The sequence below is a fragment of the Martes martes genome (assembly GCF_963455335.1).
Source record: "Martes martes genome assembly, chromosome: 8".
Classification (NCBI taxonomy): domain Eukaryota; kingdom Metazoa; phylum Chordata; class Mammalia; order Carnivora; family Mustelidae; genus Martes; species Martes martes.
The window spans coordinates 47,899,726-47,921,523 of record NC_137895.1 but is presented as its reverse complement, the minus strand read 5'-3'; the positions used below and the strand labels follow the sequence as shown (position 1 = coordinate 47,921,523).

At 38.6% G+C, this 21,798-nt stretch overlaps 1 protein-coding gene across 6 annotated transcripts in view; it reads left to right on the top strand.

Moving 5' to 3' along the window:
• The first annotated feature begins 219 nt into the window (after window positions 1–219).
• MDM2 (MDM2 proto-oncogene) overlaps window positions 220–21,798 on the top strand; it is a 29,796-nt gene continuing 8,217 nt past the window's right edge. The window contains exons 1-10 of one of the 6 annotated variants that reach the window (XM_080810570.1): window positions 527–876; window positions 1,401–1,472; window positions 1,628–1,712; window positions 3,111–3,226; window positions 4,936–5,010; window positions 7,278–7,411; window positions 9,349–9,398; window positions 12,980–13,047; window positions 13,173–13,269; window positions 19,186–19,346. In XM_080810570.1, coding sequence (XP_080666696.1) covers window positions 5,002–5,010; window positions 7,278–7,411; window positions 9,349–9,398; window positions 12,980–13,047; window positions 13,173–13,269; window positions 19,186–19,346 — 519 coding nt within the window. In that variant the 5' untranslated portion in view covers window positions 527–876; window positions 1,401–1,472; window positions 1,628–1,712; window positions 3,111–3,226; window positions 4,936–5,001. Of the gene's footprint in view, window positions 877–1,400; window positions 1,473–1,615; window positions 1,713–3,110; window positions 3,227–4,935; window positions 5,011–7,277; window positions 7,412–9,348; window positions 9,399–12,979; window positions 13,048–13,172; window positions 13,270–19,185; window positions 19,347–21,798 lie in introns of those variants that run through there. The other 5 variants (XM_080810569.1, XM_080810568.1, XM_080810567.1 and 2 more) reach the window with 5 other exon arrangements.

Genomic DNA, 21,798 nt, shown 5'->3' with positions numbered 1-21,798 from the left:
AGTCTTCTCTTTCTCCAACTAGAACATTTGTATGCATCGTGTTACAAGTCTATATTGTAGTAGTTTTAATCATACTTTTTAAAAAGAAGTCTTGAAATAACTCATTTGTATACAACTCCAGTAGCTGGCGGTGTGGGCTTAATATATCGCACAGCTGTTAATTTTGGTTTCGTTTCTGGTAGCGGCACTTAAATATGCCCGGTGCCTGCCGTTTCCACCGCGGCCGGGAGTTGTAAACACATGACAGACAGAAATAGCACAACGGCTGAAGAAGTCCCTAGGGTCGCGCGCCAAACGAGGCGCCGCGGGCTGGGCCGAACCCCACCCTAGCAGCACTGGCGGCCGACGCCGGGCTGTAGCGCGGGGACCCCATCGCCCCTCCCATCCTGAAGCTGAGCGCGCTTCGCGCTCCCGGGCCGCCCCTTCGCGGAGGCGGCCGGCCCAGCCCCCTCCCCCCATTGGCCGACGTGGTTGTGGCTAGGCGCGCGCGCGCGCGCAAACGCCCGGATGAGCCGCGGCTTCCGGCGCGCTCCCTTCGGGCAGTAGGGGGCGCGCATCGGGCGTACCTCGGCTGGCTCGGCTCCTTCTGGGGCCTCCGTGGCCCTGTGTGGCTGGAAGGAAAATTGAGCAAGAGCCGCAGCCTAGGGGGCAGCCCTGACTCCCCTGAGTGAGGTCCTGCCGCTTTCGCCGCCAGGAGCCTTCTTCTCTGGACCTGGTGCGTGGGAGCGCCCCGGTGGCCTGGGCCCCGCGAGTGGAATGGTCGCTGAGGCCCAGGGCGTCGGGCTTCTGCGCGCCCAGTGAAGGGAACTTGGGAGTCTCGAGGGTCTCCGCTCCCCCCTACTCCAGGCGCGGACAACCCCGCTTGGTGAAGAGCAGGTACCGGACGGGAAGCGCGTGAGCAGTTCTGGGTTGGTTTTGTGACTTGGGTCACCCTGCGCGTTATCGTTTGCAGCCTCTATCCTGCAGCCTCTATCCAGCCTTTGTGCATTTGGTGGTGGTGGGGGGCGCGGGGCACGTGGGTTTTGGGGGAGGTTTTTGTTGGTAGGACGCGAGGTTGTGGCCGCCGGGGAGGAGGGCGGGGTTTCGGGCCCCGGAGTTGGGTGGGCGGGGGCCCGGGGGGCTCCGCGGGTGGTCGGAGTAAAGGTCACGTGGGCGAGGGGTGTGCTGCGCTGTGGTCTGCAGTCTCCCGGCTCCCGGTCCGGATAATGACAGGTGCCTGTTCTGTAGCCTGTGTGAACCGGGCGCCGTGTCGGGGCGAGTTTGGGCCAGTTCTGTGGGCAAGTTGACTCAGCTTTTCCCTTTGGGCTGGTCAAGTTCGGACACGTTCCTAAGACGCAGTGAAGGGAGCTAAGCCCTGACTTGTCTCCAGCTGGGGCTATTTAAACCATGCTTTTTCCCAGCTGTGTTCACCGGCGATTACAGATAGGTACCCGGGGTCAGCGACGTAGAGCACTTACTCTACACTGATCCAGGTAAGGACCCGCTTGCTACTACTACTGGCTTTAGTTTTAAGAAATGCAGTACTTAAGGGCATTATTTATATCCTTTCTGTATGACTCTGGTTTTTTCCATAGACGTTTCATTATTTCAAGTTTTTATCTTGTGTGTTTCTTTTTCCCACTTGTAGGCAAATGTGCAATACCAACATGTCTGTGTCTACTGATGGTGCTGTAAGCACCTCACAGATTCCAGCTTCGGAACAAGAAACCCTGGTTGGTATTTTTGTCTCAAGGGTAACTTTTAAGAATATTTTATGAGGTGATCTACTAAATTCCATAGACCCCATTTACAGTATTGTTCTCTAAGTGAAACTGTATGTACACAGCTTAAATTCTGCCATTTATGCCAGGGACAAATGTAAAAGCTGACTGTAAGAATCAGTATTTATTTTCTTAGTCCTTTATCACGCTGGATTTAAAATTGAGTTCCATTAAGTATGGATGCTGAAGTTATGTTTGTTACTGACTGATTTTTTTTTCTATTTTGACTTGTCAGCATTTAACTTTTTAGATGTCTAAAAGTCATAAAAGCAATTCATGCTTGTAAAGATTTTAGGCATTACAGAAATGTAAAAAGTGAAAGCTTTTGAAAATTCTAGGTTTGTTTTTTTTTTTTACCATGTCTCCTTTTAGATTTTTCCTGTGTCTCTATATAAGGGCAAATTTTAATCTGTTATTGTCTTGTTTTGTTAAGACAGGTGTGGTGCAAATTCCATCCATGTCAATGAATCTATAGAATTCTGTTTAATGGCTCCCTAGTGTTTCAAAGCATTAGTGTACCTTTCTAAAAATTTATGCCTCTGCTATAGGTTTTTTCAGATAGGTTTTTTAAAAATTACCTTTAGTTTTTGAGTATTACAAATAGTCCTGCTTTGTATGTGTATCCTATGTTATGTTACTCCTGTAAGATTTTGTATACAGAAGTAAACTCCTGGGTCCTAAATTATGCATATATTTGATTGCTATTCATAACTTGCTAACAAAAGATTGTGAAAGTTTACACCACTGCCAACACTGAATATTATCAATTTTTTAATATTATCAATTTTTATTATTATTTTGCTGTTTATGTGGTAAAAGATTCTATATCATTGTTTATATTTGTATTTCCCTGATCTCTCTTGAGATTGGGCATATTATTTGTTAAATCATTTATTTCTTCTGGGATTTGCTTGGTCTTGTCCGTCCACATTTCCTTTAGGTTTATTGTGTTTTTCTTAATTTGTAGTAGTTCTGTGTGTTTCAAATATATGTAACCTTTTTTTTTTTTTAAAGAAATTCATATCCAGACTTCTTTTATTTTATTTTTAAAGATTTTATTTTTTTGAGAGAGAGAGAATGAGAGAGAGAGCATGAGAGAGGGGAGGATCAGAGGGAGAAGATGATTCCCCACTGAGCAGGGAGCCTGATGCAGTACTCGATCCTGGGACTCCAGGATCATGACCTGAGCTGAAGGCATTCGCTTAACCAACTGAGCCACCCAGGCACCCAAATATATGTAACTTTTATCATTTAAAAAGGTTGCATTTAATTTTGTTGTGTTTTTCCTATTGAGAATGTTTTTATGAAGTCAAATTTATTGACTTGTTGCTTTTTGCGTTTCATATCAAGCTTTGGAAGAAGTCTCCCATCCCAGGATTATACAGCTATAGTCCTATATTTTCTGGTAGTATTTTTAATTTTCACATCTAGATCTTCATCTGGAATATATCTTTTTGTTGTTAAATGTAAGATTAAGAATGGTATTTTCTTTTATGGTTTTCTTACTGCATGTCTTTTAGGTCTTAATAAAAAACTGATGGCTTTCCATTGCAGATTTTTACTTTGAGTTGTTCTGTGAAGTTTGAACTTAATATAACATACGTAAAATTTTAAGAGGGGAAAAAAAGTAATTTTTTATCTCTCGAGAGAGTTCATTCTTTAAGCAGCCTGAAAGTAAAGTGTATGTGTAAGGATACCCACAAAAAGGTGTGATCAGAACACTTAAATGATTGAATACCGCACTTACTATGTATTTTAAGATTTTTGGTTATTATTATTATTTTTAAAGATTTTATTTGTTTGAGAGAGAGGGAGAGAAAAAGTGAGCGTGAGCAGGAGAAGGGTACTGAGGGAGAGGGAGAAGCAGTCTTCACTCTGAGCAGGGAGCTGGATTGGGACTCGATCTCAGGACCCCGGGATCATGACCTGAGCTGAAGGCAGATGACTGAGCCACCCAGGTGCCCAGTTTTTTGGTTATTAAATAATAGTCTGTTGATTAGTAGGAAATAGACAGTTTTCTTAAATCTGGTTTTGAGATTTAAACCGAGATGCTGTTAGATTTCAAAGTTAGGCAAAGGACACGAGTATCTTGAAGAGAGGTACAAAGGCACCAGTCTGTGTGGAGGTGGCAAGCTATAAAGACACTTGAGCTTTAAAGATTTTGATGCAGCAACGGGGAGAAAGAGTATCTTATATTCCCGCCTCCTTGACAGTTACTTTCTCAATACCACTTGCGAAACCTCTAGATCAGGGTCAGGCACACTATAGCCTGTGGGCCGTATTTGGCCTTCCACCTATTTTTGTAAATACAGTTTTATTGAAATATAGCCATGGCCTTTGGTTTACATATCTGTACTTCTGAGTTAGACCATCTGGCAGGAAAAGCTTAAAACTTACTATTTTGCTCTTTATAGAAAAAAATTGACCCTTGATCTAGTTGGTAGGTTCCTTGAATACAACTCCTGTTGTATTTATCATCTCCCCCACCCCGCCCCCACCATACCTAGCACTGTCTGGTGCATGGTAAAAGTTCAATAAGTGTTTGTCAGTAGATATTTGTAAAGTAGACCCACTAAGAGACAGCATGATGTGGTAGGAAGAAAATGCTGGTTTGTAGTTGAGGGTTGTGAGTTGCAGCCTCAGATCTGCTCTTAATTATCCTTGTTAGTTATTTAAGTCCTCCAGCTTTCAGGAGCCTGATGTGTGGAAAGAAAAGATTGGGAAATAGATCTACCCTGAAGACTTACCCTTTTCTCTTGGATTTTGCAGTTTAGTTTATGGTAATCTCATTGGAGTATTCCATTTATAGTTAAGTTTATAAGGTAGTAAGCAGATAATAGAAATGGCTGGAGGAAAAAGAATTAATTTTCACTGCCTTGGCATGGATACTGTGTTTGATTGCAACTAATGATACTTGAGGATTCTGTGATTATTTGCATAGTAATGAAATCTCAGCATTTTTTTTCCAAATTGCCTTGACAGTCTATGATACTCAGTTTCTATAGACTGTTACATTTAGTGAAAACATTATGACTTAGTTTTTGAGTTCTAACCTTGTGAGATTGTTAAATATAACTCCTGCCTTTACTAAAAGTCTTCATGGAAATGCTTGCTGTGGGGCTTACAGTTGCGGAATAATTTTGAAAGTATAATAGCAGCTTTTTGTTCTTTGTAGGTTAGACCAAAGCCTTTGCTTTTGAAGTTGTTAAAGTCTGTTGGTGCACAAAAAGACACTTATACTATGAAAGAGGTAAGCTAAATTAAGAGTTAACAAGATAACTGATATCTTGCTAATAACATGTAGTCATGGGGAGAAATTGGCTATATTGAGGGATTTTTTAGTAAGCAGTAATACGAAGTATTGTCATTTGGACTATAATTTGAAGCTGAAATTCTAATTATACTTGAATATCATTTCTCACTAGGAACTGTGAGACAGAGGGAGGCTCTGTAGGGGTTCTTAGCATTTTTGTGCTGTGGACACACTTGGCAGACTGGTAGAGTCTTCTCAGAATCCCGTTTCTAAATGCATGAACCAAAATGTATAGGATTACAAAGGAAACAAATTATGCAAAAGAGTTATCAAAACAGTAGACAATTTTATGATATATGTGCTCTTTTGAGTGTGTTTTTTTAATTAACACATTAAATAAAAAGATTTAGTAGCAGATGTAATAAATGTAATTTCAAAGTAGTGAGGAGTATAGTTAGTATTTTCAGATGTTTACAACAAGCATAGTATGATGTGAAAACACTTGTGATTTGTATTGGTGACAGAAATCACAGGTATTACTAATACTTTGTGGTTTGTTGCCTATATTCATAATAGGAAAAGCTAAATTTCAGTTAAAAGTTAGTGAAAATATAGATAGAAATTTTTTTTTCCATCCAAATTAATGGACCCCTTGAATTCTATCCGAGGACTTCTTGGGCATCCATGGATCCCAGGTTAAGAACTTCTGCACTAGAGATACATGAGTACAGTATACTGATCTTTCTGGGATAGAGGTGAGCTGATTCATGAACATATGTTCTATTTGATGGATACATTTCAATGTAATGTTCTCTAGCTTTAAATTTGTGCACAGAAGCATGATTTTCAGTGAGAGATTGGGCCATCTTAGGCAAAATTTCATTGTGAATGAAATGTGCCTTTCCCCCATCTCTCCCACTTAGTTTATGGGGCCCAGATTGCTTAAAACACTGAAGTAACTTACCTACATCAGGATAGTGGGTCAGGTCATTTTCCTTTTCAGCCACACTTTTTGTGAACTTCCTTATGGGATGTTTGGTAGGTGTGTAGGTTCTCTTCTTCCTTGCCCACTTAACAACTTATCTTCAATCCATAGTCACCAGGGAATATTCCTTTAAGTTTGAGGCCTGCTTAACCAGTTAAATCTACAGACGGTAGGGGAGCTTGCAGGTATCGAGATTAAGGATATTTTCAAGGTTGGATGCATTTAGGGCTGATGACTTGGGTTTGACCTCATTATCATCACGTAATTAATTGGTTAAGGAAACAAAAGGCATGCATTTAGTAGTAGAAAGGAGAAAATTGATTGGGCCATTATAAAGGTGTAGAATGCTTATGGAAAACCATCTAATAGTTTTATATATATATATATATATATATATATATATATATATTTATTGTCTGAGTTTTCAGTTGCAGGATCTTTGTTCTGGGGCATATGGAAGAGTGATGACAGATAGTATGGGATAGTAGAAAAAAAACTGGACTAGTAGTCAGAAGACCCGGTCCCATTTCCTTATTTCTAATACAGTGAAAACAATTCTATGAAATACCAGAAGAATGAAACAGTACTTGTAAAAGTACATCTAAACTGTAAAAAAAAAATTCCTGCATATTTAGGTGGTTAATAGGTTTGTATGTGGATGTCTTAAGATGTATCACTTCTTTGTCTTAGTGGAGCATACAGAATTTAACTGGATAGGCATGATTCAGGGTTACTATTTTGATTATTATTGCATAGATTATATCGATATCTTCAAGAGTTTATTTTATTCACAGAATTCTTCCAAACTGTTGTGTAGATATAATTGGTCACTTTCCTGTGGTCCTCATCTGTGATGACCTCAGAGGCTGTTGAGATGTATGCTGTTTGGGACTGTTTACTATTTGCTAAATGACTCCGGGTCACTGCTCTATTTTAGTTGATGTTTTGATTTTGCAGCTTTTTATTGCTCTCACTGGTTTTGCATTTTGCTGCCTTTTCCCTTCTTCCTAGTATGTATTACCTAGGTATCTGGGCAGAGTTAAATCTATCATACACACACACTTTATTTAAGTGAGTTGGAGAAACAGTGTCTACTCCCATCAAATTAAAAGGAGAAGAGTTAAGAGCTTTTTTAAGAGTACAAGAATGGTTGTTACTTCAGACAGTTATGAGTCTGGTTGCAGGTTGTTTAACCATCTTTAGATAAATGAGATATTGAATGTATTTGAAACTAACATTTAATTTTCTTTAATGCTCAGAAATCCTATTTCTATTTCAGGTTATATTTTATCTTGGCCAGTATATTATGACTAAACGATTATATGATGAGAAGCAACAGCATATTGTGTATTGTTCCAATGATCTTCTAGGGGATTTGTTTGGAGTGCCAAGCTTCTCTGTGAAAGAGCACAGGTAAATTCTTCAGCTTAGTGCATTGTAAAAAGCCAGCTGGGCAAACATTTCAGTTTACCTCCATCTTCACTGCCTTTTGTCAGAGAAAAATTGTTGCTGTATATATAAAAGATGCTGAAATTTAATTTAGTAATATAGCATATTGCTTTAGAACCTCAGTTGTGGAATCTTATAAACCCAGGTTTGAGACCTAGCTCTCATTTACTAGCTGTGTGACTAGGTAAATTGATACCCTCTCTAAGCCTCAGTTTACCCTACTTATAGACATAATACAAATACCTCATGTCGAGGTTATAGAGAGACAATGTGTGTGTTTGACACATAGAAATCATTTAAATATTAGTTTCAGGGGCATCTAGGCGACTCAGTTAAGTGTCTCACTTTGGCTCAGGTCATGATCTCAGGGTCCTGGGATTGAGCCCTTAGTCAGGCTCCCTGCTCAGCGGGGAGCGTGTTTCTCACTCTCCCGCTCCCCCGGCTCCTGCATGCTCTCTCTCATATAAATAAATAAAATCTTTGTTTTTTAAGGTTTTATATATTCACTTGACAGAGATCACAAGTAGGCAGAGAGGCAGGCAGAGAGGAGAAAGCAGGCTTCCAGCTGAGCAGAGAGCCCGATGTGGGGCTTGATCCCAGGACCCTGAGATCATGACCTGAGCCGAAGGCAGAGGCTTAACCCACTGAGCCACCCAGGCACTCCATAAATAAATAAAATCTTAAAAAAAAAGAAATTGGGATGCCTGGGTGGCTCATTGTTGGTTAAGCATCTGCCTTTGGCTCAGGTCTTGATCCCAGGGTCCTGGGATTGGTCCCGCATCAGGCTCCTTGCTCATCGGGGAGCCTGGTTCTCCCTCTGCCTGCTGCTATGCTCCCCCCACCCAGCTTGTGTGCACTTGCGCACTCTCGGACAAGTAAATAAATAAAATCTTTAAAAATAAATGTAAAAATAAATAAATAAATAAATAAATAAAAATAAAAATAAATAAATGTTAGTCACAGTTACTGTGTTAAAGAATGTTATTATTGCAGTTACTGTCACAGATAATCTTTAGACCACACTGTGGTAAAGGCTTAAGTTTGAGCCTTATTCTGGAGATTTTGTCATATAGCTTTATAGCACTTAATCAGCTGAATTTAACCCAGATAACATCTCTAAAATTACTCTACTGGGAACTGAAGACTTTTTGCAGTCTTTCTTGCCTTACATTTGGAATTCCTTTTCCCATTTGGTTTAGTACGGTCTGTGTGGAGCCTTAGCATGCATGTATATCTTAATAAATGGGATGAATACTTTTCACCTGAAACAATTTTATTCCTTTTTTTCCCACTTCTAGAACAGTGGTTCATAGTAGCTTTTCAGTCTGTATTTATTAAATGAATGAAGGAAGCTTCATCTTTTAATAGATTTTAAGATCAGGAAAGAAAATCCATTAGGTGATTGGTCCATGGTTAAGAGAAGTCAAAATCAAGTTCCCCTATAGTGGGTTTTGTGTGACCCACTGCCTTTTTAGGCAGTCTACTTCTAAGCTTTAAGCACAGGGCTAAAAACTTTCTATTTGAAAATACATGTATCTGCATGTATTTTCTGCATGTATTTTCTGTTTGAAAATACATGTATCTGCATTCACACCCATTCCCTTGGGTCTTTTGGTAAAGTCCAAATAAGGCACATTTCAGGAAATGGAGATACTAAGTCTTTTCAGCTGGAGAGACCTTCATAATTAGTAAGAGTAACTGTATATAATCATTGTGCAGCTAATTATCATGATGCTTTTTAGGACCTAGAAGCTTGCCAGTGATATAGTTTGAATACAGTGATTTAAAATTTAGTTTGTGTACAATATAGTTCATACTAATATGTATTTAAAAGTCTGGTCAAGTCCAGTGTAGTACATTTTTATTTTAAAATGTACATCTTTTCTTTTCCTCCCTACAAGGAAAATATATACAATGATCTACAGAAACTTGGTAGTAGTCAATCAGCATGGTAAGTTAATTTTGAATACCATAAAAGTATTTTGAACACATTCTGTGTATGTGGAGTCATTTAACAGGAAGAAATTAACTACATGAACTAAAACAACGTAATACTAAGGTTCTGGTGCATATTTGCGATATGTAAAGTTAAATACCTTATTCCATCAATTTAAGCCTTGGGATATCAGTATTAGAATTTGTTTTGAAAGATAATTTCTGTTTGTTTTTTTTTTGGCAGTGGGGGGAGGTTTCACAAACATTTATTAAACACTTTGTTTTTAAATTATATTTTTATTTTAATTTCAGTATAGTTAATATACTGTGTTATATTAGTTTCAGCTTTGCAATGCAGTGATTCAGCAATTCCATATACATTAGCAGGTGCCTATGACAAGTGCTCTCCTTAATCCCCATCACCTGTTTAACCCATTCCCCTACCCACCTACCGTCTGGTAACCATCATTTGTTCTCTATGGTTATGAATCTGGTTTTTGGTTTGTCTCTTTTTTCTTGGTTTTGTTTCTTAAATTTCATATATGAGTGAAATCATATGATATTTGTCTTTCTCTGACTGATTTCACTTAACGTTATTTTCTCTAGGTCCATCCATAGTGTTGCAAATGGCAGGCCTTTTTTTTTTTTAATGGCTGAATACTATTCTGTTGTGTATATATACACCACATCTTTATCCATTTATTTATTGATGGACAGTTAATGCTGCTTCTGTAATTTGGCTATTGTAAATAATGCTGCATATATCTTTTCGAATTGGTGTTTTTGTATTCTTTGGGTAAATACTCAGTAGTGGAATTACCAGATCAGTGATGATTCTGTTTTTAATTTCTGAGAAACCTCCGTACTGTTTTTCACAGTGATTGCACCAGTTTGCATTCCCTCCAACAGTGCATGAGGGTTCCTTTTTCTCCACATCCTCACCAACATTTGTTGTTTCTGAAAGGTAGATAATTTCAAGGCCATGCTTACTCAACATGTGATCAGACCTTGAAACATGTATTGAAAGGCTTGGGAAGTTAATACAGATAGCTAAGTAGGACAGTTTGAATGGATGAGCCCTTTTTTGTTTGTTTTTTATAATAGTTAAAACTTTTATCAGTTTATTCAGGTAAGTGTCATTTAAGTTCCCTACCTGTAGACTTGCAGTTCTTAACTAGTTATTTTTGGGTTACATACTCCTTGGATACTCTGATGAAAGCATTGGGTTCTTATTTCAGAGAGATAAACATATACAGTGATATGCTGATAAATGTTTAACAACCCATTTTTCAGGGGGAAAAGCCCTGATTTTTGGTGTTTGCTGAGTTCCATGGTGTAAATAACTCCCACCTTGGCCATTTTCAGGCTACATATATGGAGTTGGTAAGAAAGGTACACAGTCTGCTTTGAGTAGCAGTAGGAGCTGGCTCCCAACCACCATAGACCTTTTAAAGCCCAGACTTGAATTATAATTAAAGACTGTTCTCAGAAGCTTGTTTACTTCCTGCAGTGAACTGGCCACTCTTTTGTCCTTCCACTACTCTGTATTGAGACTTTATTGTTATGTTGTTTTATTATACTTGTTTGTATTTCTTTTTCTTGTATCCTGATCAGGTTTGCATTATGCATCAACACTAGAGTATTTTATTAATAGGAAGTTTAATAAATGTGTTGAGTTGAATCTTCTTCCATAGTTAGGACTTAAGAGCAGAAAAGGGCATCACTCTCTTATCCTAGAGTAAAAGTGACTGTTAGACTGGTGATATGTTTTAATGTTTTACAAAGCTCTTTATGAAATCAAATGAAGGCAAATAAAACAAACAACTATATTATTATAGTAGTATTTTCAGTTTTCTTAAATATTATCCCTGTGTTCATTCATTCATGTAAAGAAACCTTGGTAGATTACTAGGAAAATTATATTAGTGAGATGGTAACCTGTAGATTACTTAGGTTATTTCCGTTCTGGGTTTGTTTCAGGTTTTAGTTAGTAGAATTAACTTCAGAACTCCTGTAACTGTTCTCAACCTGTCACATCTAGTACTTCCTTTTTATTACATCTGAATTGTAACAGGTCTTCTATTAAAACAAAATATAACCTGTCTATATGTACAACTTAAAATCAGTATAATACATAACCCATAATATAAAGAAACTATTATGATAATGTGAATAATTTCAGAATATTAATGCGTGGGCCTGACATACCTGTTAAAATGAAAATGCTTCCAAGGGAATAACAAAGAGTATTTAATTATGACCTTTGGCAACTGCATATTTCCTATCTAAAATTTTGACTTGGGAGCTCTAGGTCTGTACATCCATCTACAAATTAAACCCATCTACCTGAATGAGTTTCATCCACGTGATTCATTATCTTTCCTTCTTCATCTGTTTACCTTCTGAAGTTTCTCTCTTGGTGAATGGAACCACCCATCTATCCATCCACGGCAGAATCTTGGAGTCCTTGACACCTTTCCCCCTTGCCTTTTATATCAGACACCAGGCCTTGTTGGTTTTTACCTTTTTAACTTCTCTGGAATTGATCTTTTTTCCATGCCTTAGTTTAGGCTTTAGTATTTTGACATTTGTATTATTGCTGTAACTGTTTAGTACTGGCTTCCCTGCCTCTGCTCTCTTTTTCTTCTATTTTGCCAAAGTAATTTGTTGCTCCTCTGCTTAAAATGACCAGTTAGGGGTTCCTTATTGTTCCCTGGATAAAAAACTTGCTGTGAGCTAGCAAATCAGTTTTATCTATTGGATTAAACCTTTTTAATGGTGAGTGGCTGCAGCAGTGCCACAGGGCAGCTTCTGAAGTGTTGCTGGGAGGAATGCGATGATGCAGGCTTGAGGGCGAAAGTGCAGCTTGTTGCCGTCCTTGTGCAGTTTCACAAGACACACAGGGTCCTTTGTCATCCTGCTTACATACCAGGAATAATTGACTCCCTGTAATTCCCCACAACAAAGCATTGGTAATTCACTTCTGGATGCTTTTTTCACAGGGTGTTCCTCAGTCTGGAATAGACTTTTTTAGTCCTGCTGCTTCAAATTCTACTTTGTGAAACTTTTTCTGATTCCTTTTTCCTCAGACCCTGCCCTGTCCCTACCAAATAATCATTGCTCTGTGTTCTTCACTGATTTATCTTATAATACTTCTTTTGTCCTGTTTATTATCCTTTTGTTACTCTTAATGAAAACTACTCTGTATTAAAATTGAATTATCTTAGGGCACCTGGGTGGCTCAGTGGGTTAAAGCCTCTGCCCTCAGCTCGGGTCATGGTCCTGGGGTCCTGGGATGGAGCCCCGCTTTGGGCCCTCTGCTCAGTGGGGAGCCTGCTTCCCTTCCTTCCTCTCTGCCTGTCTCTCTGTCTACTCGTGATCTCTGTCAAATAGATGAATAAGGTCTTTAAAAAAAATAAAATTGAATTATCTTATTTACATCTCCAGTATCTAGCATGGGTTGGGCTCCTGGGAGATACACATTTACTGTTTGTTGGAAGGTTAAATTGTGTAAGGAGTTTGTCTTGGACTGACAGACTAGTTTTTTTTCCTATTTTGTGATTCTCTGTTGTTATGTTGTTTTTTTCCCCCCATCAGAATCATCAGATTCAGGCACATCTGTGAGTGAAAATCGGTGTTACCTTGAAGGTGGGAGTGACCAAAAGGTAATCTTTGAAATGAACACATTCTAGCTTGATGTTTCTTGAAAGTTAGGTTATTTTAAATTATTTTTAGCTTCCTGGTGTTAAAAATTCGTTTTTGTTTGTTTTTCCCCCTTTTGGGTGCTTAGGACCCTGTGCAAGAGTTGCAGGAAGAGAAACCTTCATCTTCAGATTTGGTTTCTAGACCATCTACCTCATCTAGAAGGAGAGCAATTAGTGAGACAGGTATATATGATTATTTAACACTTTCAAAAAGCTTTTCACTCTTTATTCTCTAATAAAATGAATGCATTTAGACTTAATGAAATTGTGCGCTTTTTTTTTTTTTTTTTGCTTTAGGTGAATTTCTGAGTTTCATTCTTATTTTTATGTGATTTATTTGGTTTAAAAATTGCTTTCTTAGCAACATTTTTCTGATTGACTATAGCAGGCACAGTTTCCTGGGCTCCACTGGAATTCGTAGTTAGCCAGCAGCCTGTTATTCAAGGTAATAGAGAACAAGTGTATAAACTCTTATTTTAGTCCTTAGTTACCTTACCAGTTAAAATATTTGTTGTTTCTAATAAGTGACAAAACACACCACTGAGTTTAAAATAAGCAAAATGAGTAACCTCTAGACCTGAAGATGAGATAAAATAGCTAAAACATTTTTATAGAGAAAAGGTAGTGGAGGAGGCTGTTGCCTGGTCAAAAGTCATACTAACTAAAACTGTATGATTCAGATGAAAGACGAGTTCAGCAGATCAGTGAGATAGAATAGACAAACCTGGACTAGAGTGTACATGAGGGCAGAGTGCCTTAAGGACAGAGGATGTTTTGTTAACTGCATGGGATTGGAACAAATGGTTCGTTATCTGGGGAAGAAAAAACAAGTTCTGTCTGTACCATATGCCAAAATGAATTCCAAATAAGTTTAAACGAGAAATGAGATAATTATAATGTGTTTGAAGGATATTCACTTTAAACTTGACAGTGCTATACCCTTATTACATAAAAAGTTCCCCTATGGGGCACCTGGGTGACTCAGTGTGTTAAAGCCTCTGCCTTTGGCTCAGGTCATGATCCCAGGGTCCTGGGATCAAGCCCTGCATCGGGCTCTCTGCTCAGCAGAAAGCCTGCTTCCTCCTCTCTCTCTGCCTGCCTCTCTGCCTACTTGTGATCTCTGTCTGTCAAGTAAATAAATAAAATCTTAAAAAAAAATCCCCTATAGTTGATTAAAATATCAAAATCCATATAGCCAAAAGGGCAAAAACCCAAGATTTTCATAGTAAATACAAATGACTGATAAATAGGAGGGAGGGGATGGATTTTAGTGATTTCACTTTATACACAATAAAAAATACAGAAGTGTTTTTCCTAGGCTATCAAATTAGCAAAGATGAATTTTTGACTCATCCTTGTTAGCTTGTGTGTTGGTACTGATGTACTATTGATGTATCTGTTGGTATAAGTTGTTGGTGTTAGACCTTTATGGGTTATAAAAAGGTTTGTAGTTCTTATCATTATTCCAGTAACTGTACTTCTAGAAATCTATTCTAGAGATATAATCAGAAATTCAAGGATTATATATATAGAGGCACTAATTACAGCATCATTTATAATTGAAGACATATGGTAGAAAATGTCATCACTCTAGTTCAGGCCATTGCCATATCTTCTTTGACCATAGCAACAGCATTCTGATTTTTCTTGCTCTTGCTTTTGTGTTCCATCATGTAGTACTGAAAGAGATGGTAAAAAGTAAATTGAATTGTATCTCTTCGAACTTAGCCACTTTTGTTACTTCAGATAAAACCCACACTTTTTGGGGTACCTGGGTGGCTCAGTTGGTTAAGCATCTGCCCTCAGCTCATGTCATGCTCCCAGGGTCCTGAGATCCAGTCCCACGTTGGGCTCCCTGCTTAGTGGCGAGTCTGCTTCTCCTTTTCCCTCTCCCCCTGGCTTGTACTCTCTCTCTCTCTCTCTCAAAGAAAGAAAGAAGACTCTTAAAACAAAACACCACACTTTTTCCCTCAGCTTACAAGGCCATAATCTACCATTAACCCGGTTTTTGGCCTTTTCCCCCCACCTTTATTATTTCCACTGTACTAATTAATTGGTTCCTCAAGTCAAAAATTCTTCCTTTAAGGATGTTTGCAGACAGATTTTTTTTTTCTGCTAGCAGTCTTCCTATCTCTGCTTATATGATCAGCTCCTCGTTTTTCTGTTTTTGCTTTAAGTGACCTTCTGAGAGAGACTGTCCCTAACCAGCCAGAAAAGTGATTCTCTCTTCCTTTCCTTAGCTCCCTGCTTGTTTTCTCATAGTACTCATTATAGCTTGTAAATAATTATGTTTCAGTTGCCTTGATATTTGAAATTAAACTCTGGTGGCAGGGATGATGGCTGACTTCACTTTTGTATACCCACGGCCTAGCACTGTGCCAGACAGTAAGGAGGTGCTCAGATTTGTAGACTAAATCGTTGAATTATGATGAACAGTATAGGGGCATGTGGGTGGTTCAGATGGTTAAGCATCTGCCTTTGGCTCAGGTCATGATCTCCAGGTCCTAGGATCCAGCCCATGTCAGGCTTCTTGCACACTGGGGATCTGCTTCTCCCTCTGCCTCTCCCTCCTGCTCATGCTCTATCAAATGAATAAATAAAATCTTTTTAAAAAAACGATAAATTGTATATGAACCTATGTCACAGACACCATCTTCTGCAGCCATTAAGAGTAATGTAAAAGAAGATTTCAGAGAAAACCACTCCCAAATTGTACATTTTAGTGTGGTTCAAATACGTTTTTAAAAGGAAATTTTAAAAACTGGAAAATTATTACAGTAAAATTTTAATGGTAATCTCAGTGGTAGCACTACAATTGATAAACATTTAAAAATTTGCAATTTTTTTAAGATATCTATAATGAGTAATACTTCAATAGTCACAAAAAAAGCCCCAGATGTTATTTATAGAGGAAAAATTATGAATCAGCATGGTTTAGGCTTCAACCAAGATCACCTTTTGTAGGGAATACAAACATGACTAAGAACTTTTATTAAGAACTTGTGATCTAGGGGCGCCTGGGTGGCTCAGTGGGTTAAAGCCTCTGCCTTCAGCTCAGGTCATGATTCCAGGATTCTGGGATCGAGCCCCACATTGGGCTCTCTGCTCAGTGGGGATCCTGCTTCCCTGCCTATTTGTGATCTGTCAGTCAAATAAATAAATAAAATCTTAAAAAAAAAAAACACTTGTGATCTATTTATGAACATCAACACAGAATTACTTAAAATATAGGATATAACAGTGGGGAATTAAGAGGAAAAAGATGTCTTCTGGCTAGGAAGGTCAAGAGAAGGAAATGGAGTGAGCAGAGGTGTGCGAGTTGTACCTGTTTCAGGCATATGGATTATAGTTTATTTAATCCCATAACCCTGTTTGGTACTTACGTACAAGGCTGCAGTGAACACCTTGCCACATACATCCTTAAGTGGTTATGCAGGTATTTCTCTTTCAATCTCTAGAATAGAGGTTGCCCACAAAATGGATTATTTTCCATTTCTGCCAACAGTGTATAAAAATGTCCTCTCAAATCTTTTTTTTTTTTAATTAAATTTTTTATTTATTTTCAGCGTAACAGTATTCATTGTTTTTTCACCACACCCAGTGCTCCATGCAATCTGTGCCCTCCCTAATACCCACCACCTGGTTCCCCCACCCTCCCACCCCGCCCCTTCAAAATCCTCTCAAATCTTTTGAAACTCTCTCTCATTTTAACTTTCATAATTCTTACGGGTGAAAAATGGTATCTTGTTCTAATTTGCATGTCCTTGGTCAGTAAGAGATAGGAGATTTTTTCATATGTTTATTAGTTCTTTGTATTCTGTGAATTGCCTTTTCATATCTTAGATTTTTTTTTTTTTTTAATATTTATTTGAGACAGAGAGCATGTGTGAGTAGGGGGTGCAGAGGGATAGGGAGAAGCAGGTTCCTGCTTAGCAGAGAGCCCTGTCCGGGATCCCCGGGATCATGACCTGAGCCAAAGTAGACACTTAACTGACTGAGCCACCCAGGCTTCCCGTGACTTTTTATTTTTTAAATCAGGTTTTGTTTTTCTTAATTGGTGGGAGGACTTGTATATAATGGATAGTAACTGTTTTATGTATGTTGCAGATATTTTCTCCCAGTTTGACATTTGCTTTTTAAGTTTTATTTTGCTGTGTAAACCTTAATTAACATAGTCTAATCTTGGTAAACTTTTTCTTGAGAGCTTTGCAGTGTTATACTCCTTACTCTGGTATTATAAGAAAATTTTCTTACAAGTATTTGGATGGTTTTATTCTTTGTGTTTGGCTCTTTAATTCACTTGGCAATTATTTTTATATTCAATATACTACATGGTAAGACTCATTTATGTTCCTGACAGATTTGGTAACATTCTAAGTCAGAGATAATTCATTATTTAAAATAAAAGAAACCATCACTGGTTTTGATTCCTATTGAAAATACAGGGTACTGAGGAAATTGTGGAATGTTAAGAATACCTTCTAAGTAGGGGGTGCCAAGGTGGCTTAGTCAGTTGGGCATCTGACTCGTGGTTTCAGCTCAGGTCATGGTCTTGGGGTCATGGGATTCAGCCCTGCTTCGGGCTCTGTGCTGAGGATGGAATCTGCTTAAGATTCTCTCCCTCTGCCTTTCCCATTCATGCTTGCTTGATCTCTCTAAAATAGGTGGATCTTTAAAAAAAAAAACCATCGAAGTAAATTAAACATTTTTCATTCTTTTCAGAAACAAATCTTAAATCCTACAGTATGCTTTTTAAAAAAATTTTTAATTTTGTAATTAATATATAATGTATTATTTGCCCCAGGTGTACAGGTTTGTGAATTACCAGGTTTACACACTTCACAGCACTCACCATAGCACATACCTTCCCCAGTGTCCATAACCCAACCACCCTCTCCCTACCCGCCCCCGCACCCCACTGCAACCCACAGTTTGTTTTGTGAGATTAAGAGTCTCATGGTTTGTCTCCCTCCCGATCCCATCTTGTTTCATTTATTACTTTCCTACCCCCCAATCCCCCCACGTTGCCTCTCAACTTCCTCATATCAGGGAGATCATATGATAATTGTCTTTCTCTGATTGACTTATTTCGCTAAGCATAATACTACAGTATGCTTTTAACAAAAATTTAGATTGGTTCATGAAAGCTCTACATGTGTTAAATTAGTTGTGATATGGGCACCTGGGTGGCTCAGTGGGTTAGTTAGGCCTGTGCCTTTGGCTCAGGTCATAACCTCAGGGTCCTGGATCCAGCCCCACATCGGGCCCTCTGCTCAGCAGGGAGCCTGCTTCCCCCCATCCCTCGCCTGCCTCTCTTCCTACTTGTGATCTCTGTCTGTCAAATAAATAAATAAATAAATCTTTGGGGGGGGGGGAAAGTTGTGACTTAATGGAGATGACATTCTGAAAGAAGCTTAAAAAGCTTTTTTCTTTTTAAGTTTATTTACGTATGTACATAAGTTATCTCTACACACAGTGTGGGGCTCAAACTCATGACCTCGAGATCAAGAGTCACATGTTCCTCCTATCAGGCCACATACCCCACAAGCTTGAAAAGATTTTTTAAAATGTATTGTTCTGGGGGTACCTGGCTGGCTTAGTCAGTAGAGCATATGATTCTTGATCTTGGGTCTGTGAGTTGAAGCCCCACATTTGGTGTAGTGCTTACTTAAAAAAAAAAAATAGAGCATTCTTCTTTTTTTTTTTTTTTTTTAAGATTTTATTTATTTACTTGACAGACGAGATCTCAAGTAGGCAGAGAGGCAGGCAGAGAGAGAGAAAAAGAAGCAGGCTTCCCGCTGAGCAGAGAGCCCGATTCTGGGCTTGATCCCAGGACTCTGGGATCATGACCCGAGCCGAAGGCAGAGGCTTTAACCCACTAAGCCACCCAGGTGCCCCAAAAATACAGCATTCTGTCATAGCTCTCAGTTGGACAGAACCAGTAGAAGTGTTCACCTTTGAAATAGTAGTAATTGACTGTTTTTCTGTTTAATTTCATTGAAATAAAGTTTTGGTACAAGTAGGTACTTAAGGCAACTCATTTGCCAAATGAATCACAATATAGGGTTTTAATTAACTTGTCTGTCTTTATGTATGCAGAAGAACATTCAGATGAATTACCTGGAGAACGGCAGAGAAAGCGCCACAAGTCTGATAGTATTTCCCTTTCCTTTGATGAAAGCCTTGCTCTGTGTGTAATAAGGGAGATATGTTGTGAAAGAAGCAGTAGCAGTGAATCAACAGGGACGCCATCAAATCCGGTAATCTTTTCATTTTAAATAAAACAAGACTCTTGAGGCACCTAGGTGGCTCAGTCAGTTAAATGTCTGCTTTCCGCTAGGGTTGTGGTCCTGGGGTCTTAGGATAGAGGCCTGCGTGGGGTTCCCTGTTCTGTGGGGTGCCTGCTTCTCCCTCCCTCTGCCTGCTGCTCCCCCTGCTTGTGCTGTCAAATGAATAAATAAAATCTTTAAAGAAAAAAAAAACAAGACTCTTGTTTTTAAAATCTAGTTTTAGCAGTCCTATTAAGTGGATAAAATGCACATATATGCTATGCAGTTGCTGTCATACACAGTGCTCAATTTTTCTGTCCCATAAAACTAGGGCTGGGGCGCCTGGGTGGCTCAGTGGGTTAAAGCCTCTGCCTTCGGCTCGGGTCATGATCCCAGGGTCCTGGGATCGAGCCGCGAATTGGGCTCTGCTTGGCGGGGTGCCTGCTTCCCTTCTCTCTCTGCCTGCCTCTCTGCCTACTTGTGATCTCTGTCAAATTAAAAAAAAAAAAAAATCTTAAAAAACTACTAGGGCTGCTTGGGTGGCTCGATTGGTTTAAGTGGCTGTCTTCAGCTTGGGTCATGATCCCTGGGTCCTGCGATCCCCTGCATCGTGGGGAGCCTGCTTCTCACTCTGCTTGTGCATGTGTGCATGCGCGCGCACTCTCTCTCTTTCTCAGATAAATAAATAAATATTTAAAAATAAAACTACTGTATAGATCATCTCTACTCCCAACCCCAGGTTTGAGAGAAGGGTGGGAGATAGTTGTGGGGTGTGTTGGTAAGATCAGTACCAATATTAATAGTTGTTAATTTCATCCTACATATTGGAGAATGTTTGTGAGCCACTGCACCAATAGTAAATTCAAATAAATTGGAGTATAGGGTAGTCTGAGGATTTGTTGTTTTACTTTTTAAAAAACAAGGGAAAAAAAAATTTGATTCAGTTAGCTGTCTTAGAATTCTAAGGCAGGTTTGTTTTGAATATTTAGAGTAATAGTATCTTTATTATTGTAACTACCAACAAATTAGTCACCATAGTCTAAGGTACACATTTGCCATACAAAGGCCTAGATATCAGGAAAGGTCTGTTTACTAAGGCTGTGGAATGTAGGTATGTTACTGCATGGATGGTGGGAGAGTTTTAGCACTTTCTGATTATTGATGCAAAATCCCAAAGCATTAGGAGTAAAATTCTTCAGAGATGTTATTGAAAGAAGTTTGGTTAAAAAAATCTTTTTTTTTTTGTTAACAATAATTCCTGATAAATGAAATATTATTTTCTTGTCATTAAACATTTGTCTTTACAATATAAAAAATGGAACTTTTATTTTTGATCTGGTAGTACCTCAGTGTCATTATTTTGGATATTCGTGATCATTTAATAGTTCCTAGAAGGTGTAGGGGACTGAATCAGTTGTGATAGTAACCTTATTCTTACTTTTTCTGTATTGTTACTTCTTACACATATTATGTTACATTTTTCTTTTCTAAGAAGTGATTTTAATGGATACAGGTGGACCCTCCAGAGTTGGGATTTACTAGAGCTGTTACTTCTGCAGGCCACTAGATGGCACAGAGAGCAAGTTCTTCAGTCAGTCGGTTGGCCAGTGTTTTCTGTGCCAGGTTCTGTCTGGCACTGGGGTGGAGTGGTAGTCAGGGTAGATATGGTCCCTGCCCTCATCAGGAGACACATCATCAACAATGAAACAGGTAATTTAGACATTTAATAAATGCTATGGAAAAAAAAATACAGGATCTTGAGGGCAAACATGCCAGTCTGAAAATTGAATCCAATTAAAGAAAGCTTGACATGTACACAAACCCCATGTTTGGATAATTCTGTTCCTTAGAAATGATTTAAATAGAACTCCTGTGCCCTGTTAAACTTACAGTCTTTATTAAAGTTGTTTCAGAATTCTAGTTAAATGATATTTAAAGTCCTTGTTTTTGCTTTTTACCTGGGACATTGCCTTGTTACCAAAGCAACAGAGGGTATTTCTTTTTCTCTTAGTCCCATCCTATATTGTCTTCTAAAAATTCTATTAAAAACTAAGTTTTTAGTTTTTCAGGCTTAGTTTCTAGTTGTGAAAGCTTTTGGTAGGGCAGGGTTTTTTCCCTTAATTTTAGTTTATCTGATATGAAAATGTTACAGTCCTCATTTGGTGGTGGTGTTTGCCAGTTTGTGAAGGGGGTTAAAGAAAAGTGCATTTGTCTTCCATCTTGCTTACGGGTTTAGTAAATTGATGAACTAAGGCTATATTCTAGGCTCTGTACTAGGCAGTTTATATATTTCAGTAGCCTCAAATTCCATTTACAGATGGGAAAGATAAACTTGAGGGTTTTAAATAACTTGTTTAAGATCCCATAACTGCCACAGTTGGAATTGAGGGAAAAACCAGGGACTTCTGACTTCAAAATTTAAGATCTTTCTGTTGCTTTTTAC